Below are 21685 nucleotides of genomic sequence, written 5' to 3'. Positions count from 1 at the left end.
AGAGAGAAATTGGCTATGTACAGTTCTGTCAGACTAAACTTGGAAAGAAGGTGTGGGCTGGCTTTCTCTAAGACATAGATTTAAGAGATATGAATGAAAGACGATTCTGGGAAACTTTGAAATAGAAAGGATATAAGTTCAATGAATGATCAGATGATTTTTAAAAATCTTTTCAGTAAATACGAAGAGAGGTTATTTGAGGAGAAGTGAGGGATAGGGTGGGGTTTAGAGATTGAGGAGAATGGAAAAGATTTGGAATGATCTCTGAAAGGAATGAATACAAGTTCTGTCGGGCAGTATTGGAAGATCAGCTGTAATTAAATTTGTGCAGAAACCACTTGATGTCATTAAGTGACTTTTACCAGCAATTCTCAGGTCATGGGGAGTAGAAACATAAACAAAAGACTTTGAGGTTTGGCATGGCCTGGGCTCTGGTAAATCGAATGCACTTTAGGTCTACGGGCAGAGATGGGCTGGATGAGGGATTTTCTGGTGCTAATATGATATGACTGAAATGATTAATCTCAAGGTATAGAGCAGATAAGAAAGCAAATAATGCTTAAAGGAAGTCAATAAACTAGGAAAATAGAGAGTTATTAAGTAACTAGCAGCCACTGAAGAAGAACTTAAAGATTATTCGACTGAGGAAACGGGACAGTTGAAAGGTCAGAGGATTGTAGCCAGAGGAGAGAACTTCAGAACTGAACATTTTAGGAGCAGAGCAAATGCATTCTGGACAAAGATGAGGGCCAGGTTGTAGCCATATTGCTGAAAACCTAAGATGAAGTGGAAGCAAAGCTTGTTGGTGTTGAGTTCGAGAAATGTGAAGCCAGAGTGGACGTTGAAAGGAAGATAAACAAGGATGTTGAAGTTGCTGAGGAGACGGAATGTGCCTGAAGTATGTAAAGAAACTGTTGATTAAAAGACAAAAGCCACAAGGACAATGCGAGACTATAGTGGGTTCTGGATATTTGGGGAAAATGTGATATAACTGAGTGGTGCTGCCTTAGCAGAGGAGGGCAGACACAGAGATCAATAGGGACAGATAGTGATCTGGAAGCAGTCTTGAAGCAGGGAGAAAGGTGTTCTGTAAGTCAGGTTGTTAGAACAGAGTGGTCTCCACTAGAGATGATGGGGGGTATGTATCGTATTGTGCAAAAGTCAAGATTCAACTTATGCTGGAAGTAGAAGGAGTAGTTGAGAATGTAGAGTAGTTATATCCAATTAAGACATGTATGAAGAAGAGGTTACAGTATATAACCTCTGTTGGAGGCCGCCTGGTGAAAGTTTAATTATCAGTGGAGTATGTGAAATTAAGCAGCTTCAGGTTTCTAATTAAAACTTTGGTGTGTCCAACTGGAATGTCCACTTGAAATGTTAGAGTGACCAGTTGGAACCCTGGCATGACTATTGGAACTTTAGTGTGAACAATTAGGTTATTATCCTTGTCAGCTGGAACATTGGCGTGGCCAATTACAACTTGGCAATTAAAACAGCTAGAGGGATTTTGGCAATAATGGAAGTAGAGTAGATTCTTAGCTTTCAAGAAAGACATTTTGAGGAATCCCAGCAAAGCAGTATCTTGAATGCTGGTTATTAGACAAACAGCATGAGTATTATCTTAAGATACTCAAGCACTCAACAGAGGCTATGCTTTTAACTGTCATCCCGTAGGCCTTGACATCTGGTAGATATTTAAAAACATATTTGTTGAATAAACAGGTGACGTCTCATGGAAGAATATTTTCTCTGTTCTCAGCACTCCAAAGCAATTGTTATCTCATGGACCTTAATTTGTAGAATTGTTCCTTTTCATTTTTGCATTGGTGGCTGGGAAGCTCACATACACATTATAGTCCATCTCTAGCTGTATATAGAACTTTAGGGTATGACTTTTATACCGGCTATAACTCTGACTTCTACTTCTTTTCTTACCTGCTTTATTTTTTATGATTTATTTTTTAACTTGAATTGTCTGTTTTGCTAAGTGCCTCAAATCCTTTTTGGAATAAGCAAGTTGATGGAAGGATGAAGAGATAAACAGAATTATGAGGTGGTGGAGACAGAGAGGGAGGTGGGGACGAGGAAGAAGGAGGTAGGAGTAAATAGGTAGTGTGGGGAAGGATTACATCTTAAGATACTCAACTCAGAGATGCCATTGTCTTCACCCAGGGAGTAACCTTTAGGGCCTTTTATGTTCTGTATAGCCTTAACACCAGGCCCTAGTAGACAATATGTACTCAACAAAATCTTGTCCATTTGAATGAGTATTTCCTGGGTTCAGTGGATATTTGCTGATTGCCTTTTATTCAGCATGTATTTTTAATTTTCCTTAAAATTCTTGGACTTCTTCCTCTGTTTGGGAAACAATGTGATACGTTAAATAAAAATAAGTTTTGGAGTGAGCAGACCTTGGTTTGAAAACTAACTCTGCTGTTGATTGTCATGTGTCCTTGGCCAAGATAGGTCAATATCTGGGCCAGTTTCCTTATCTGTAAAGTTGGGATAATAATATTTACTACCAAATCCTTGGGAGGGTTTATGGAAAGCATGTATGTAAAGTACCCAATGGTGTCTGGCACAGAGGAGACACTCAGTGAATCTGTGTCCCCCAAGTCCCCAACTTCATTGTATACACTTATCTGGCTGACTCTTCATGACCAAGTAATCCACATTTCTGGCATGACAGTACTGCCGTCTCTGCCCTGTAAGCCATCTTTAAGTCTGGTGGCCCAGGAAGAGCTGGCCTTCTCAGTCCAGTCCTCAGCTCATTTTGCTAATATGGCTTCTAGATACTCATCCCTTCAGATTAGCAGATGGACAGTTTGTAGCCTGGCTTTCTGAGGTACTGAGGGCCTTTTGCCATAGGGAATCACATATTCTAAATTAAAATCTCTGTCCTGTGTTTTTTGGTTCATGATCTGAGGACCGTTCAGAATATGTGAAATCACAGCTGTTTGGGTTAGAATAGTGTTGAGATTACCGTTCTTGTACTCAATTGGGCTGCCCAAGATGTTACGGAATGCTCAGACCATGGCAGGATACTGTGTCTTTTCCTTCTGTTCATTTGGCTTGTTGATCTCCTAGTTGATCTCCATATTACATTCTCTTTCAAGGACCTATGTATTCAATGTCTGCCAAGGATTTTGAACCTCATGGAACATTGCTTTTTACCAATGGAGAAACATATTGCTTCTGGACTTTGGGAAATGCTCCTGATTTTTGAGATTCTTCATAATTCCTAGTAGTTCTTGGAAGGTGTTTTGGCTATCCCTTTTGTATTTTGCCTTAATTATGCAAATTAAGTGTATATTAATGGCAACTTGTTGTCTACTACTGTTCTACAAATGGCAGGACTAGTAATAGCCTCTCAACCTCCCATCAGAAGTCCTCACAATAAGGAAATAATAGTCTTCTTACTGACATCTCATAGTGGCCAAGTTGTAATTTTGGTACAGCCCAGGAAAGATCATCTCAAATAATAAGATTCTAATATAATCATTCAGTATATATTCATTGAACCTCTGCTATATGCTCAAGCTCACTTCTGGGCTCATTGCAGTGAGGTCTGATAATGAGATGTGTTGAAGGCTGTGCTGCACATTAAGGAGGTGATATGGAAATAATTGGTTTTGAAAAATATATTGTCATAGGCTTGTTTTTTTGGAGAAGGGCCAGCTGCTTTGCCTTAAAATAGAAGTGAAGAAATTTAGTTCTTCGAGAGTATGTGTTCATTTTTCTCTATTCAGAAATAATGAATAATGGTGTCTGTGTGAAAATTTTTATTTAAATGTTGCTCACTTGTCTCTCAGCATAGTGGGTTATGGCAGGGGCTGTACTATTCCGAATGACTGATTATCATCCCAGGTCCATCCCTAATAGGCCTGTAGCTTATATGCAGTCACAACTCTGTGTTGTCGAACATGACTTAGAGATTGGCTTTTGTGCTATAGAACTTGAGTCGTCTTTGTTGCCATGGAGGTTTATGAGTTTAAGATCTGTTTTTGCTTGCAGGAGCTGCTAAGTCGCACATCTCTTGAGACTCAGAAGCTCGATCTGATGACTGAAGTGTCTGAGCTGAAGCTCAAGCTGGTTGGCATGGAGAAGGAGCAGAGAGAGCAAGAGGAGAAGCAGAGAAAAGCAGAGGTGAGTGTGATACACCAGATTCCAGGAGGACCCATAGTGTCCTAAGCTCAGATCAGGGGAAGCTATCCTAATGTGGACTCAGACGATCTGGTCAACCCCAACCCTGGCAGCTGCTGGGTGCGACAAACATCTATGCACTAGAGACACAATGATCTGTTAATACCAAGTTATCAGGTTTTGCTGTAGCTGCAAATTTTAGCAATGCCCAAACCACCCAGTTTTGGCTCTAAAGCTTTATCCTCCCTAAAGCTGCTGACAAGGATAGAAAGGAAAGCAGGAGTGTGGGAAGGATCAGACAAGACGTGGTGGGACACAGATGCCTTCTGTGAAATCCAAGGTAATAACCCTGTCTTGGGATGAAGTCAGCTGCTCAGTAAGCCACAGTCACTATATCTGAGTCTGATATGCATTTCACTGACCCAAATGGAATCCTTAGATTTTGTGTTTCTTTTCTCCCAATAGGTCATATGAGTGAGCCCATGCACAGGCCTTCTCTTAAGAGGATGTTTTCCTGGGTTTGTTTTTGCTTCTGTTTTTTCCAGGCTCCATATGCCATTGGTTAGAGAATGCCAGACTCCTTTTTTGGATAAACGTTTAGAGAATTTTAGGCTTTGAGCTCCTTTATTTAAGAGAGAACAGCCTATTTAAACATTAGATAACTATCTTCCATGTGTCTCTACCTGCTGGTCCCTATATTCCACATCCCAACTTGAGGGTGTGGAGGGAAGATAGGCTTAGGTTTAGAAACACCTTGACTCACTTACTGATTTAACTGCTTAATAGCTTTATAGACCTCAACAAGTTAGCTACCTAATCTCTTTGAAATTCAGTTTCTCTATTTGTAAAATGAATAACTGTCTGAAGTCCAAATAAAATCATGAAAGTAAAGTCCCTATCATAATCTCTGGCATTTCATATGTAGTTGGCTTATCCTTCCTCCATTTAGGCATCTCTAAAATCTAAAGATGGATATTGTTTTTTTCTATTAAGTGCTAACGTTATTGTGCATTGAAACCTGACACATTTCTGTGTTTGCAAGGTAAACATTGGCCATTGAGACACTCGTAGTCTGTGGGGCATATTTCTTGCATTGCTTTTGAGAACATGCTCATTAGTAAGAAATAAGTAGCCAAAAGAAGTTTTCTCCATTAACCTGAGGATAGCATCTTCCAGTGATTAAGAGTACAGGCTCCTGAATCAGATCTCCTGGCTATCATCCAAGCTCAGCTACTCAGTAGCTTTGTGATCTTTGTGATTTAACCTCCCAAACCTCTATTTCTTCTGTAAAATGGAGATAGTAATACATACTTTCTATTTCCTGGATTGTTCTGAGTAGGGAATGAGTTCATGTACATATAGTCCTTGGCATAGAGTTGGACACATAGTAATAGCCAGCTTTTATGCATCACTTACTGATCTTGTTGTTAACCATGTTGAAAATGGAAATGTAGCCTTAGATACATTATTTATATATGGCAAAGGTCACACAGACTGAAAGCTTATCTGTCTAAAGGGTTAGTTGAATAGACTTAGCTTCTTAAAGGTTCACAGAGAAGCAATTCAATTTTCTCCAGGTTTAGAGTTAATTTTACCAGTGTTTCAAGATGTGTGATTACATGTGACCATACGTTAGGGCTTTAGGGGAAGAATTCGATAGATTCTGTAAGAAGGCTTAAAGTGGCAGAGACTCAACTCGAAACCACATAATTTTTTTTAAAGGGTAGGAGGGTCATTAGGTCACACAACTTGAAGAGTCCAGGGTTTAAAAATCCAATAGCACATGACCTCATGATGTCATTAGAAACTGGTCTTAGTGTATCACTTGGTTCTGTTTTAGTCTTATTCTCAGGAAGTCTCTCCCCATGTGGTGACAAAGATGGCCATCAGCAGCTCCAGATCCTACCAGTCTGGCAACCCCTGCCGAAAGATTCTCTTTCTTAAAGTTTCCAGCAAAAGCCCCAGAATTGTGTCCTATTGGGCCAGTTTGGGTCACGTACCTTGTTCTGAACCAGCCATTGTAGGGAGCATTTACCCACACATGGGCGTATGTGCATGTGAGAGAGTCAATCCATCTGTGGCAACATGCAGAGCTAGTACTAAGCCGGGGCAGCTCAATTCCTTTCTAGGGAAGATAGGAAGGATAGAGAGCTCTCACTTCTGGGCCAAGTATAGCTAAAGCAGTAATTTTACTGTTTGCTTTCTTTCTTTCTTTTTGAAGGATTGTTTTTCAATCTGAGTTTTGGTTTTTGTTTTCCATTAGGCTATTCATTTCTGAGGCAACATAGACCCTGAGCTGCTGGCGTCAGTCCTATCAGATAACAGCCCTCCCCAGTTGCTAATACAAACATCAGGTTTTCACGTGGAGGAATTCTTTAGGCTGTTCAGTCCTGTGATAGTCAGTGAACAGCCACATGACCTAAAACAGTTTCTCATTCTTGTAACTGAACATAGTCTTTGCTAGTATGCCCAGAACCTCCACTACTATTTGTAACTAACTACCTTGAGCGCCAGAGGCTTTTAAAAACATGAAGAGTGCTGCTTAAGCTGCACTACTGGCCTGTGCATGGAGATGTTTATTCTGAGGGAGACATTTAGCTAGCTCAGGTTACCAGAGGTTGCAGTTTCATGAGTAAAAGGAATGCTGCTTTCCATCCTGCACCACTGCTGTTTTTTCCAGTGCATGTGTTTAGCCTAAGGCCTGATTATTTGTGGTTTGCAAAAGGAAGGAAGCTTTTTTTTTATTTTAGGTAGCCAGATCTGTAATAAACTTCCTCCATGGAGCTCAGAATTTATCCTCAAATTCTTTTTTTTTTTTAATGTTTCAATGAAGAAGAAAAAAAAACCCAGATACTATTAACGAGAGCATTGCCAACTACTCTTTCAGTCTGTTTCTGATCTCACCCTAAGCCAGTATCCTGTTGCCTGTAGTTGTAGGAATGATTACACATGGTTGTCTATAAAACCTGAGGACTGTGAAGGGCAGGTTTCTCATCAAATGGAGAGAATACTAACATCCAGCCTTGCTCTGGGGTCAGTTAGCGGCGGCCTAAATGAGGTGAGGGTGATTACCGGGTTTCTCGTATTTACTTTACTTTTTCTTATCAGCCTTTTGCGATGGTTCCGGGTCATTTCAGGGAACCTAAGTTTGGATCGATTAGGTTTACTCCTGAGAAGCAGGACTGCAGAAAGTAAATACTGGAATTACGAGGAAAGAACATGAAAGAAAGAGATCCAGAGGCAAAGGAAAACCCCTGGGTGGCCCATCGTGTCAAAGCCATGTCCCTAGAGAGATCTTCCTAGAAGAGGGAGGCTGGCTTCTCTAAGCACTGTGGATGCAGGGAGGCCTACCACTGGATCCCTTTGTGGGCCCCAAAGAGTTTTGCAAGGGGTACCAGAGCAGCCTGTAGGAGAGGCTACGGATCCAGAATGTGCTGGGTCAGCCCAGTCAATCAGGGATATGCACAAGTATGAAGAGAACCAGAAGGAAATCTTCAGGATTTTCTGGCAGAAAATGGAATGTCCTGTGGCACAAGACTTGGTGTCATCCCTTCTTTCTTCCCATGGTTAGGACCTTGGAAAGAAGGGATCATGGTTTCTGACCTGGGCAACCAGAATGATGGACTCGGGGTACAAAGCAAGGGCTGGGAAGATTGTGTTTGCTCAGAGAAGAGCTGGCCTGACTTGGAGAGTATTATTATTCTTGTTTTTATTTTATGTTGTTTTGTTTACTTATTTTTATTAGAATAAAAAAATGTTAGCCAACATTTCAAAACTCAATAGTTCAAAGGTATATACAGCAAAAAGTCTCCTTCCATGCCTGTCCCTCAGCTAGCAGTCAGGAGTCAATGTCACCAGTTTGTTTCTTAACCTTTCAGAGTTATTTTATGCATGGACAAGCATATTTATTTGGATATCTGTCTATGCCTATCTATAAATATATATACACACAAACATTTCCCCTCATTAAAAAACTTCCTCGTTCATATTTATGTCTGCATATTGTTCCACTGTCTGTCTATGCCCTAGTTTATTTAACCAGTTCTCTTTCGATGAACATTTAAGTTGTTTCCAAGTATTTACTCTTACAAATAATACTTGTACATGTGTGAGATTATTAGAATGGATTTGATAGGTCAAAGGGTATATGCACTTGAAATTTTGACAGGTATTTTCAAATTGCCCTGTAGAGTATAGAGATTACATTCTCTCCTGTGATGTATAAGAGTGCCAGGACACTATCAAACTGAGCACGAAGGAAGAGGAGAGAAAGAACTAAGTAAAATTGTGAACAAGTTTAACAGGTAGGATGGGCTGGGAAAATCTGTGATTATAGGAGGTGCCCAGTAGTTTCACATAGAAAAGAACCAGATTGACAATTAGAACCTCATAAATGTCACTTGAACTTCATGACGTGGGACCCAAGAATGGAACACAGGTACAAAAGACTCTGCCCTATGAGAGGTAAACAGACCTGTCAAGAGAAGAGATGGGCTGGCCCTGGAGATAAAGCATTATAAAAGTAAGTTGAAATACTAAGCCTGAGGATAGATACCTTGGAAAACAGCACCACTCTACCGATAGAGAGAATTAAAGGAGAGTGTCCCAGCAGTGTTGGGGCATACCATAAGGTCACACCGAGCAGATGTGCTCCTGATATAGATCCCAGACTGATTGAGACAGATAAGAGGCAATAGTGGAAGGAAACAGCACGTTGGATAGCTCCTAAAAATCTCCAACTAAACACTTAAATATTTGAAAGGTTGGCTTTTGGTCCCTCTCCCAAACCTCCCCCGCCCCCCCACTCCACCCCACTTGTTTATAGCTTCCACCAGAGGGTAGAGAAAGAAACTGGAAAAACTGCCACTCTAGCTCTAATGTTGAAGCAAAGGAGAAAACTAGTTTATGAAGTAGAAGTGATGGGTACCTTGAGAGACAGTGGTCATTGTTATTTTGAAGTTCTTGACAGCAAGAGAGGGGAAAACTAGGCATTGACAAACATGCATTGTGGACGTTGGCAAATTATAACTTTGAAAGTTCAGAAATAGAATAGACGATGACTCAAGAACATTAAACTATTTAAAAATAATACAGTCCAATTGAACAATCTCTCAAATAATACCAACAAAAAATGCTTAACAGTACTTTGGGAGAAATTAGTTTTCAAAGAGGTTCGTACAAAAGATAGAAAGAACAAATAAAAGCGCACCTGCACGAACAGCATCGGGAAGGGCGAACCCCACACAAAAGGACAATACTGAGGACAGTAGAAAGACTTTATGTTAAATGTTATATTCTCAGTAAGATCAAAGAAAGAATGGGCTCGATTCCAGTGATTCCTCTGATAAGTGCAAAGAACTTAGGACAGTGGTCCACAAACTGCTTGCTATAAGCGAACTTTAAGAAATCAGGGAAATCAAGTGATTTGTTAAAAACCTGGAAGTAAACCATTTTCTCCTTTTTCTTCTCTTTCTTCATAATGACAAAGAAAGTTAGATGGGTTTTATAAAATTTAGTCTATGAAGTTTGAGGTCAACCCTATGATAGTTTCTGAGAAGCTAGAAGACAAAGTTGGGATCTGTGTCCATTGAGAGTTACATCAGATTGACCTCATCGACTTGGCTGGAAATATGTCTTATAGATCTGGTAAACCCTTGCTTCTGCAAGGCTTTGCAAAAACATTGCTCGAGATAGTCTTATGGATAACATAGAGGAATATAGGATGAATGTGAAAGTAGATATATTGGTACCCAAGTGATAATGAGTAGTACATAAATACTGTCTATTGTGAGGGTAACAATAATCTGCCCTTAGCCCTTCTGCCTGTTTTGTATTTTTAGTCCATAATTTCGATGCTGACATAGAAAGCCTTGAAGTTGTAATGACAAGAATCCAAAGCAAAACTAAATGGATCAGTTGACAATGGAATTTATAAAAACATATACAGACTAGACTGATAGGTAAGTTGGCAGAATAAGAGTAAAAGAGGTCAGAAGAACCTAAATAGTGCAAAATCACTGAAGATGCAGCAGGAAACACTTCAAGAGAGAGCCAAGCAGCCTTTGGACAGAGAACATGCTTGTGGATTTGCCCAGGAGGAGGGCACTGAGGAAGAGCTGTGCCCCTTGACTGGTGGAGACTGAGTTTGTTTGCCTGCAGAATGGGGCCAGGGAATGAGGTGATGAAAGTCAGGGATGGCAGGTCTAGACTCCTCATTTGAGGGGTTTATTGATGGAGGGAACAAGAGAAGTGAGAGAGAAGTGAAGTTCTTGAAACTTATATAGGAGAAAAGAGCAGGCCTGAAGATAGGCAAGGCCAGTGAACTAGAAGAGGCTAGAGATTTGGAGAAGGGTGCCCAACCAGGCGAGCATGCTGCGGGGTGCGGAGCTGCTGGGCTTTTGTTGTCAGCAATCAATGTCACATAAGCCTTAACTGTTCCCCATGGGCCCTAACTGTGTCCCATGACTGCTGGGTATTTTCCGTTGTTCTCCCAGTCTCTCTTGTTCATTTCTTATGAATCAAACACTTGCTGGCACAAGGAGAAGCAATGGGGAGAGAGAACTCACATTTATCGAATCCTCCCCAGTGCCAGGCACTACGCCAGTTGCTTTACCTAAGTCACACATGATTTAATCCTCCCAGCAACCCTATGAGATAGTAAGACCCCGATTCTACAAATTTAAAAACTAAGTTTGGAAAAGTTTTATAACTTGCCTAAATCACACAGAAAAAAGTGAGACTGACACTAAACCCAGGTCTGTCCAAGTACAAAGCCTGTGCACTTTTCACTCTATCATACTGTCTTTGGTCATAGCTTGGATGCTGGTAACAGGCTGAGTGTTACCTTGAAAAATTGTTTTTGACTTCATCCTTGATTAACCAGCCATCTGACCTCCTGCCCTAGCGTTCTTGGTGAGAGGGTTAGAAATTAAAAACAAAATAAAACAAAACAACACTCTATGCTAATTGATTTCTAGCCTCAGCTGCATCATCTCCATCATTGGTATTGCTTTTCTCTACTCCTAACTTTCCACTTCTCATGCCTTACAGTGGTTATTCTAAATGTGTATCATTTTTTGCTTCACTGTGTCATTTTAGCAGGCATACTTGCCACCTCCTCTACAGAGAAGATCAAGGCCAACATCTTGTTTCTCATCTAGAAACCCACCTGGACCCCCAGCTTGCTTTCCCTCCATGCTTAGCTAGGCCTTCCACCCGGGGCTGCTGATTCCATCTCCTCTCTTTTTTCTGTAATTCCTTCTCCTCCAGCTTCTTGGTCCTTATAGGTAGGTAGTCCTAGGACCTACCTGCTAAATGATGACTTCGAGACTTCTCAAAAGAAAAACCATGAACAAACTAAATGTAAACAGGCTTTTTTTTACTTATTACTTCCCAGTAATGGCCAAGTCCATGGACAGCAGAGACAGCTAGACTGTGACTCCTTATGGCTGAGGCCAGTCAGGCAGGAATCCTCTACCTTTGTCAAGCATCTGAGCTAAGGCAACATGATGTTCAGAACCCAGGGACACATGGAGCAAAGGCCAAATCAGAGCCCAGTGTTTGCACTGAGACCGCAGGTCAGACCTCAGAGGGCAAGTATAGTCCACCCGATTGGTCAGTGTTCCATCAAGGTTCAGGGACCAGCAGCATTGGAGCTGGGTGAAGATCTGGGGTCCAGAGTGCTTACTCAGGCCCCCAAGGGTCACCTTGAGTTTTTAACCCAATCCTCTGGTCTCCATAGAGAAATAACTTGTTAGACAGATGACCCCGGGGGAAGACAACCGGGGCTGTCTGTGGGTTAAATCAGGTGAGTTAACTCAAGGGGAAAGCGGCTGGGAGGCCAGGGACCTGCTTATGGCATCAATGACTACATTGTAGCTCTCCCAGTCGAAATGGCATCACCAGAGAGGAGAGCAGGCTGGTGTAGGAGACTTAGCTCAGTGCCCTTTCAGTCCCAAACTGCCACCCAGACCATCAGTTTCTCTTCTACATTGGAAAAGAACAAGATGGACTGGGAGCTTTTCTTCTTTTAGACAATACTCCCACTATTAATGGATAATCTCTTTCTAGCATGACTGGGCAGTTCCCATGGTGCCAGTGGGTAGACCTCTAAATGCCTGATGCCAGTGCTTAGAATATCAGTAAAGGTGGGCAGAGAGGGGCTAAACGGTCTAATTGGCTGCCCCGCCTCCATTCTACTCTATTGCCAACTGTCTCCTTAAATCCCTATCCGTGACCCACATAGGCTATTCATAGTCCTCCCCAACTTTCGGAGTCCTCCCCAACTTCTGAGTTCCTTATCACCACAAGTGGCACTATCATCTGTACCCCAGGCCATGATCCTTCATCTCACGTACTCCTGCACCCAGGCAAGGGGTCTTGAATGCTACTTGGCATCACTTAGACTTGTCCTATCCCTTCCTTTTGACTCAGACAGAATTAGTCGCTTGTTGCTCCCTGAAAGACTGGTGGTTTTCTTGACTGTAGTGCGTACAGTCTGTTTGTGATTGTTATTTTGTGTGTCTCTCCCCACTCACCTGCAAGCCCCATTGGCTACTATGGCCTTGGCTCTTTGCAGAATGAAACTAAATGTGGAGTCAATAAAGGAAAGCCCAGGAGAGCTGCTAGTAATATGGGTTCAGAATTGAGTAGATATGAAATCCAAGGGTTGCAGGTATTTTTCAAAGTTGCCATAAAAGGCCAAAATGTTCTTGAGGCTACAAAAGGGTCAGGTTTGGAGAGGGAAGTGAAGGAGTAAGGTTTTGTATATAGAATGTGAGGGAGAGTTTAGGGTTGGGGACACATTAGCATGCATGAGTGTGGTGTGTGGCGTGTGCCGTGTGCAGTGTGTTACCTGCACGCGTTTTGGAGACAGTTGGCATGTGAAGCATGGGCACTGTAGCTCCTGTCTCTGCTGATGCTACAGTCAGTTCCTCAGATGTCGATAAGCAAGGATAGTCCCCCAGGATGGCACAAAGAAGTTTGGGGGTTTGTTCAAACTGCAAGACAGGCCTGGGGATGGGGCAGGCCTCAGGAAAAATGCCATGTGTTTTGGTTCCTGCGAAGACAGCAGGTGGTCAGAGATCATGATTGCTGGGTGCTACCTGTTGCTCATCCTCTGCTCGCTTCCCTCCATCTGGGCTGCTCCCATAGGGACTTTGGCGCCTGAGAGCTGACTGACGCTGAGTGCCTTTTCTCCTTTCTCTCCCTTCCTACAGTCGGTTCTGAATGTGATCAGTGAGCTGCAGGAGCAGATGTGTAGGCTGCAGCTGGACATCCACAGGCAGATTCAAGAGCGCCTCTTACTCAGTAGGGACCACCCTGAGGAGGTGGCGGCTGGCGACGGTGTGGCCGAGCCCCAGGCCTGCAGCCAGGACTGTGCCCGTTGGGAGGGGTCACCTGTAGGAACCATACTTAAGTATATCAGAGCATGTGTGTGTTGGGCATTCCATTGGCGGAGGGGCTGGGCTTTGTCCTAACCAGAACAGAGTGCGGTGGCTTAACAGGGATCTGTTGTTTTCTCTGGGCAGAGCTTGGGACTCACTCACTCCCCTAGTGGGAGTTAGCTCTGTGATCCTCATTGAGCAGAGTCTGAGCAGGTGAGGCCAACCCTGCGACAGGTGGTGGCGCTCATCTCCCTCAGGACTGGGGATGAGGTGTGTCCAGCGCCTTCAGTGATGGGGCATTTGTGCAAAAGGAAGCCTCAGGATTCCCCTGCCCAGGTACAATTCAGACACTGATTCTTGCTTATGGGCTGGGAGAATAAATGAAGTTTCATCTCCCATGATTTTTTTATTAGAGGAAGAAAAAGATAGCATCATGAAAGAACCCTTTCAAGTCTATTTTTAAAGAGGTTTATCCCAGTGAGAAAACAGATCACAAGTTTCCATTTGCTATAGTGATTAAGTCATTATCGGAATTTTCAGAAAAATTTTCCCACATAATCTCATTAGAGGGATTTCACAACCTCTGGGCCCTCTGGTGTATCTGACCTAGATTCTGGACTTGACCCCCCACATTGGTGTGACCAGGTCCTGTGTGACCTGGGTGAGGCGTGGTGCTTGTGCCTACACAGAAATGAGACTGTACTTCCAAAGTCCACTGTCAGAGGACATGGAAGCTCAAGGGAAGGTCAAGGTCACAGTCTCCCTGAGCACTGCAGAGGGTCTGCCTCAGCTCTGGAGGAAGTCACCATGATCCATATTCAACTATGGACCATATTGAAATCTCTACCTAGACTTAGACATTAGGGGAAGTGCTCAGTGCAGATTTTCTCCTACATTGAAAGATATGGGGGAAAAAATGAGAGTCAAGATGTAAGTATAGATTTGGATAGGGAAGCTCTGAGAGGGTGCTGGGGCATGCCCTGTGTTGAGTGGGTTACCCCAGAAAGACTTCTAAAAGAAGTCAAAATTTGCACTGGTGTTTATAGCGGATGATGGGCAACAAATAGCTTAGAAAAAGGATGTGCTAAAGAGATTACAAGAATCTGGAGATCATACTCTGTGTCCCCATAGTCACAGCCCCTCAGGCAATAAGTAACCTGCACACTTCTGGTTCTCTTGTCAGCAGGCCTGCTGCTCCTCAGGTAGGGCCAGAAATGTTTTCAGAGAATGTTCCTGAATCAGCCGCAAGCCACAACAAGCCTAGAAATCTAATGCTGCACATCCTGGATGCTATAACCTTAGCTTGGAAGACTTTTTTTTTAATGAGCATCAACAAATGCTCATCTCAACTGTAAGAAAATCTTAATAAATTATACACTACAAAATTCAAGTATAAGCGACATCACTTTCTGGTGGATTGACACAGAATGCAAAGAGCTCCAGGCCAATTAAACGATGACTTGAATTTCACGTGTTCATTCATCAAGAAATAATGCATACCTACTATGTGCCAAAGGTTAGCAAAACTCCTGGAATTAACAATATAGGAGAACTAGCCATTAGCAGTTATACCAGTAAATGTTTAATTACAAATGATGTAGCAGTTATACAAGATGCCATGAGAGACTATAGCAGGGGGACCTGATAAAGTGTGGAGGTTGGGATAGCAAAGCTTCAGTGAGCCATGACGGATGGGCAGGAAGTAACCCAGCAAACAGTTCCAGACAGAGGCCCAGGTGTGAAGGCCCATGTCAGGAAGAGGAACTAAAAGTATTCAGTGTGACTGGAGCATAACCAGGGAGAGAGAGTAATACGAGAGGCAGACAGGGCACTGGGTCAGGCCAGACTTTGTTGGTCATGGGTTAAAGTTTATAAGCTTTAAGGAGCAGGGAGTGCCGGGATCAGATTTGTGTTTTAATTGTATTGTTCCCCTGGATGTCGTGGGAATCGGTGGATTCAAGAAGGAAAAATGACAGAGCAACCAATGAAGAGACTGTGCAGGCTTTCAACATGAAGTGCTAGACCAGAGTAGTGGGGTAGAGTTGGAGAGAATGAGAGATTCACGTTATTTTCTTGGAGGCAGAGTTAACAAGGCTTAGGGATGAATTACATGTGTAGAGGGAAAGGGAGACGGAGATACCAAGGACGGATCTCAGGCTTTGCACAGGCAATTAGGTGGATGGGGCTGCCGTTTAATGAGACAGGAATATCTAAGAGGGGGATTAAGAGTCCTGCTTGGACCACTACAGTTGTGAGACGCCTGCACTCCATCCATCTGGACAGGTTAAGTAGGAAGTTTGTTAGATGAGTAGAGTTCAGAAAGTCTATGGAAGCGATTGATCACTTTTATGCTAATTTTTCTGATAGGAACCAGTCAGCAAGACCAATTGTCTGTTAAAGGAACCTTCATTTGGAACAAGGGTGCTTAGGTGGTATCGTCTTTACTGAAGGGGTAGTTTAGAAAGTAGGGGCCCTGGAGTCCAAAGATACAGGCTTGAATTCCAGATCCACCATGAGCAAGTTGTTTATATATCACTTCCCCACTCAGCAACCTTCATTGACTCCCCGCTATCTAAAGAGTGGCATTAGAACTCTTTATATTTTCATCCAAAAGCTTTTTCAATAGGGCCCAACCTTATCTTCCCAACCTCGTCTTCTGTCCTCTCCCTAGATGCCTTCTCCCTCCCTCCTTTCTTCAAACCAGCTCCCTCCTCTGAACTGGAGCACTCAGACTGGACTCTACATTTGGTACTTAGCATTTGTTCATTTAGTGTTTTATTTCCATCCTGCTGGCTGTCACTTCCTCTATGAAGGCTTTCAGGATCAGAGATCCCTTCTCTGGGTTCCTCAACCCTCAGCACAAGGAGATGACCCCAATTAACCTGCTTCCCACTACTTTGTAAGAAGCTTCCTCATTTCCACATCTCTGTTTACTTCACTCCAAAGCCTTTCCTGTCCTCCCTCCTACACAACATGTCCATGATGTGGGTACACCCTGCAGAGGGTGTGGATGTCAGAAAGGGACAGGTAAAACAAGTTCTAAAAAATAAACAGAATGTTTTCTTTTTCTTATGTCAAGAACTCCCTGGCCTTTGTTTTTAAATGGCCACACAGCTTTTCCTGAAAAAAGACCATGTTTAAAGATTTGAGCCACAGTGTGGAGCATGACGTGGTTGTTCCTGCCCCTCGCATCCTCTGTGCATGAGCTTAACCAGGGCTGTAGATCTAGGAAATGTCCTGCTTGGTAACCATCAGAATTTTGTCTTTCTCCCTCTTCTCTCTAGGAGTTACTGCAAGAGCTCAGGCACCTCAAAATCAAGGTGGAAGAGTTGGAAAATGAAAGGAATCAGTATGAGTGGAAGCTGAAGGCCACTAAGGTAAAAAGCGGTTCTGATGCTTACGGGGAGGCATTGATGCCCAGTGGGGAATTTCTGTGTTCAAACTTGAGGTTTGCAGCAGCCTACAATGGAAAAATGCAATCCGACCATACTGTGTGCACAGTGGGCCAGCTTGTGCAGCAGACAGCTTTGATCCAGGAGGGCTCTTCTCATGGGGAAAGCCTGTGAGATTATGAGATACTGAAGTAAGTTTCCTTCCTCTTGCTGAGTCCTGTAGCACCACCAGCTGACATCGGGCCAAGAAGGGAGGTGAGTGAGTGAGTGAATGAGAAAGTGAAAAAGTGATGAGTCCTAAGGTGGATTAAGGCCAACATTATATTAGCTACACCACTTTAAGTTTAGTAATCTCTCTAATAATTAGTTTTTAAAAATAGGCATTTTTTTAAACTTAAAAATAAACAAACAAACAAATAAATAATAAAAATAGGCATTCTTTACTACATTTATTGGGGTGATCACTTTGAAGCATATATAAATATCTAATCACCATGTCGTACACTTGAAACTAATATAATACAGTATGTCCACGGTAATTGAAAAAATTTTTTTAATTATTAAAAAATATAAATGGATTATCCTGAAAATAAGTAAGTAAATAAATTAATTAATTAATTAATTAATAAGTAAAAATAGGCATGCTTTATTTTTGGCAATGAATGTATTCCTAAACAAATGATATATACTTTGATTTTTTTTTTTTTTTAAATCAAATAATGTTTCTATTGAACTGGGGTGTTTGCCATTTAAAGGATACCAAGGTTAATTTCTTTTGTGAGATAGCTTTCTTCCCTCCCTCCTAGGTTTCTTCCTTTATTTCCTCTAATAGTTGAAATGCAGAAATTAAAATGAGTGGGTTGGATTCAGCCCACCAATTAATTTTTTGGCCTGAACATTGTATTTAAAGATGTGGAATTATTTGTCACTTAAATATTAGGAAATTTCGCATTGAAATACAGAGTTAGGGATGTGGGGAAGGAAGCTCTCACAACCCTGGAGCAGTGTTCCTGAGTGAGGGAGCCTGGGCTGGGCTGCCTCTGGGCTGGGCTGCCTCTGGGCGGGGCTGCCTCTGGGCGGGGCGCGCACCTGCCATTTTACTAAGGTGTCTGCAGCGCCACCTACTGGTGTTACTACATGACCCCTGTAGGCATTTTCGTTTTCACTTGGAGTTTTCTTAACTACTCTTTTGTACTTTTATTCTTTTCTGTAAGTTAACTTTTCATGATTATAAAATCAATAATATTCATTATGGAGAATTTTTAAATCATGAAATCAGAGGAATAAAAATAATTCACATACCACCCAGGAGCTACCACTATTAATATTTCCTTCCAGGAACTTTACTTGTGAGGGTCTTGGTGTCGTTCATTCTCATTCATTCTCTCTCTCTCTCTCTCTCTCGTGCTGATAATTTATATACAATTTCATATCATGCTTATATAAAAAGGAAACTCTGAACACGATTTTGACAACTATAATCTATATAATGTTCTATTGTACGAATGTACAATAGTTGCTTAACCATTTTACATATGAGAAAACTGAGGCACAGAGTGCCTAAGCAACTTTCCTAAAATCTTAGTGCTAGTCAGCACTAACCCTAGGCAGCCCAGATCCATTTATCTACTGCTCTGTCTTTATCTAGTTGTACCTTTGTATGCACTATGCTTCACAGTCTCAGGTTGTAGGGACACTATTTTTCTCAAATAGCTCAGAACCTTCCATCATAATGTTCCACTCAAGCGAATCCCATCTTGGTGAAAACTTTGAAGTTGTACATACCACCTTCTCTTGTGAAACCAAACATTTTTAGGTAATTTTCTTTTTAAATTACCTAAGCTCTTTGCCTTGGCATGTGGACCTTTGAGATACCAAGGGTTATTTAATAACTACCAGGTGCGGGCACCTCGTATGTGCCAGAATATACCAAGCCCTTTGCACACTTTTTCTCATCTGATTCATAAAATACCCTGGTTAGGTCTATTGACTTATTATCCTTATTTTGCTGATAAGGAAATTCAGGCTCAGAGTGACCAGGTAAGGTTCAGATCTGGCTCTATGTCATTCCAAAACTCATGCTCTTTTCCCTATGTCATCCTGATTCCCTGTAGTAAAAACTTTCGGTGGTTTTGAAAGTTCTTCATTGTTCTGTATAAAGCTGCTCTGTCCCTAAAGGTGATTTATCTTCCAGTACAGTGGCAGTAGGGCATGGTCCCTGGGTTTAATGAGGCCCAGCACTTGCTGAGAACCAGAGTGCCCACCTCTGCTTGATACCAACTCTAGCAACAGCATGCTCTGGCCTTGTGGTCAAGTAGAGGGCCTCAGGGCTATTATTGACTTCCCAGCTGTGGGGATAGGTACCACTCAAAAGATAACAGGGCACCTGTCATTTCTGGCCTATTGTGTAGAAATTGACACACAGGAGGTTAGGCCCAGCCACTTGGTTTGTAAGGTTTTAAACAGATGACCTCACCCAGAGGCAGGCTTCAGAGAGAAGGGACCTCATTGTGCCAGGTGCTGGGCTCTGCCTCAACAAGCCCACATCATTGATGTCCTCTGTGGTGCCCACAGACAAGCATCAGGTATCCAGATTCCTAACAGAGACCAGCTCTTACCCTGTCTGCAAAGAAAGGAAGAAATGGTATGGAGAGGTTTAAGAAAGGTTTAGAGACCATCTTCCAAGAATAGTCTGGCCCTTGCAGAAGTGAAAGGCATTTGGAGTAAGAGTCCCAAGGGTAAGCTTTCCAGAAGCCCTGTCACCATTAATTGTAAGCCCATGGACACGTGGCTCTGAGTGAGCTATGAAATGCTGCTGCGTGGCTTTGAGTCTCAGCAAGCAGTTTAGCACAGCTGGACGTGACTCTGTCTCTGTAGGTGGAAAGGAGCAGAGGGCCAGTGCTCCATGGGGAACTTTGGAGTAAGGAAACTCCACCCCCTGCCAGCCCTTTTTTCCTTACATGATCATCTCTATCCCATTTTGGGGATGTTAGGGAAGGTTTGTCTAAACCGTGTAAGAGTGGCCCTCATTTGTCCTATTAGCTTAGAAGCAGACAGGCTGCAGTGGGTGGGGCCCTGGCTTGGAAGCAGGCGAGGATTACATCCTTGCCTGGTTCCTAAATAGCTCTGAGATGTGGCCATCCTGCATCACTCCTGTTTTTCCCCCAGGGACATACAGGGTCCCATGGTTTCCTATGGGGACTGTGGGAGGTTTGATGTAAAAAAGTATCAAGCACAAGGGCCAGGGCAGGGTGGGTGCTTAGTTAACATGTCCTGCAGCTGAGCACAAAGTCTGTTTGGAAGAAGAGCTACCAACAGGACCGATGCTCATTTGGCTACTTGGAGTTGTTCAAAGATTAACCTTGAGGAATGGAGGCAGGGTGCAATTGTATTCCCACATGGGAAGGGGTGTAGCCAGAGTAGAACTGGCTGTGTGCTCCATTGTCTAGCTCGGGGATCAGTTCTCAACCTCTTAATCTGTTTTGATGCTCAGAGAACTAGCTAGTTATTCATAAGGGAAAGAATAGGATGAGAGCAGCAATAATAGAATTTATCGAACACTTACTATCTGCTAAGCATTAAGCTATGTTATTCATAAACATTATCTTATTTAATCCTCACTATAGCCCCATAAGGTAAATGCTATTTCCCCCCATTTTATAGATAAGCCAAGACTCAGAAAGGATCTTGCCCAAGATCACCCAATAGGAAATGAGAGAATCCAAGTTTGTTTGGCTCTAAAGCCAATGTGCCTCTTGGGGTGGGACCTACACAGTTCTGATCTTCTGATGAGTGTTGGAAGGCATGACAAGCACACTTACAATTAGGTGTGAAATTCAATCTGCTCTCTTTAGTAGAAACATGGGAATCACCCAATGCAGCTGCCTTGTGGGTACATATATGAATGTGGGTGAGTACTGGTGTGGCTGTACTTACCTGCTTTATTTGCAAAAGTAAGTAGGTGTGCTCAGCACACCTAGAATGCTTGTATGGGTGGTTGAGCATGCACAGGTGCCTGGGAGTTGGACAGAGGCAGTGGCTATACACAGAGGGCAGGGTAGTGTTTGAGGGAGGGGACTCTTGGCTCACTCTTTGTCTACCAGTACTAATTTGATTTCCACTGTATTTCCTACGTGGGGTAGAAAAGTGAAAGATGAGTGCACTTGTTGCAATGGTGTACAAACATGTTGCATGACTATTTTGGGAGAAGGAAGACCGCTTTTAGAAAGAGTATTCATCCCTGGACCAAGGGCGCCTTCCCATCATACACAATCCCAGCTCCTCTGACCTCTGTGGTGTTTCAATCACAGAGCACAGGGGAGGGGAAGAGCCTGATCGGGTAGGAGGATGCAGGAGAAGAGCAGGTGGACAGCCAGAGCTGTGGGCAGAGCCAGAATGGCCAAGAAAAATGAGTTTATTTGGCAAAGCTCCACCTGGTGGGGAGGGTAGTGTGCACCTCTAACCGCCCACCTCTGGCACCTCTGCTTCTATTTTCCTACCACGTCCTAGGACCCATTGGCTCCAGGCTCTGACTCAAGGCACTTCATTATGCTTTGATAGTCCCTCTAAGCTGGTGTGGGTTTTCTGTTTTATTCCAGGCAGAGGTAGCCCAGCTGCAAGAGCAGGTGGCCCTGAAAGATGCAGAAATTGAGCGTCTGCACAGCCAACTCTCCCGGACTGCAGCTCTCCACGGTGACCATGCAGAGAAAGGTAGCTGGTTTGACTGTGACAGAATACAGTTACCCCTGGGTCCTGCACTCTTTC

At 42.8% G+C, this 21685-nt stretch overlaps 1 protein-coding gene across 10 annotated transcripts in view; it reads left to right on the top strand.

Annotated features, from left to right (window-relative positions):
* The window catches only part of PPFIBP2 (PPFIA binding protein 2), a 129048-nt gene that overhangs the window by 82386 nt on the left and 24977 nt on the right, over nucleotides 1–21685 (top strand). For all 10 annotated transcript variants that reach the window (XM_015586021.2, XM_025043780.1, XM_025043781.1 and 7 more), the window contains 3 exons: nucleotides 4015–4146; nucleotides 16814–16906; nucleotides 21520–21631. In XM_015586021.2, the coding sequence (XP_015441507.1) occupies nucleotides 4015–4146; nucleotides 16814–16906; nucleotides 21520–21631 (337 nt within the window). The remainder of the gene's footprint in view (nucleotides 1–4014; nucleotides 4147–16813; nucleotides 16907–21519; nucleotides 21632–21685) is intronic.

This window comes from Pteropus alecto, unplaced genomic scaffold, assembly GCF_000325575.1.
Source record: "Pteropus alecto unplaced genomic scaffold, ASM32557v1 scaffold402, whole genome shotgun sequence".
Lineage (NCBI taxonomy): Eukaryota > Metazoa > Chordata > Mammalia > Chiroptera > Pteropodidae > Pteropus > Pteropus alecto.
This window is presented reverse-complemented; position numbering and strand designations above follow the sequence as displayed.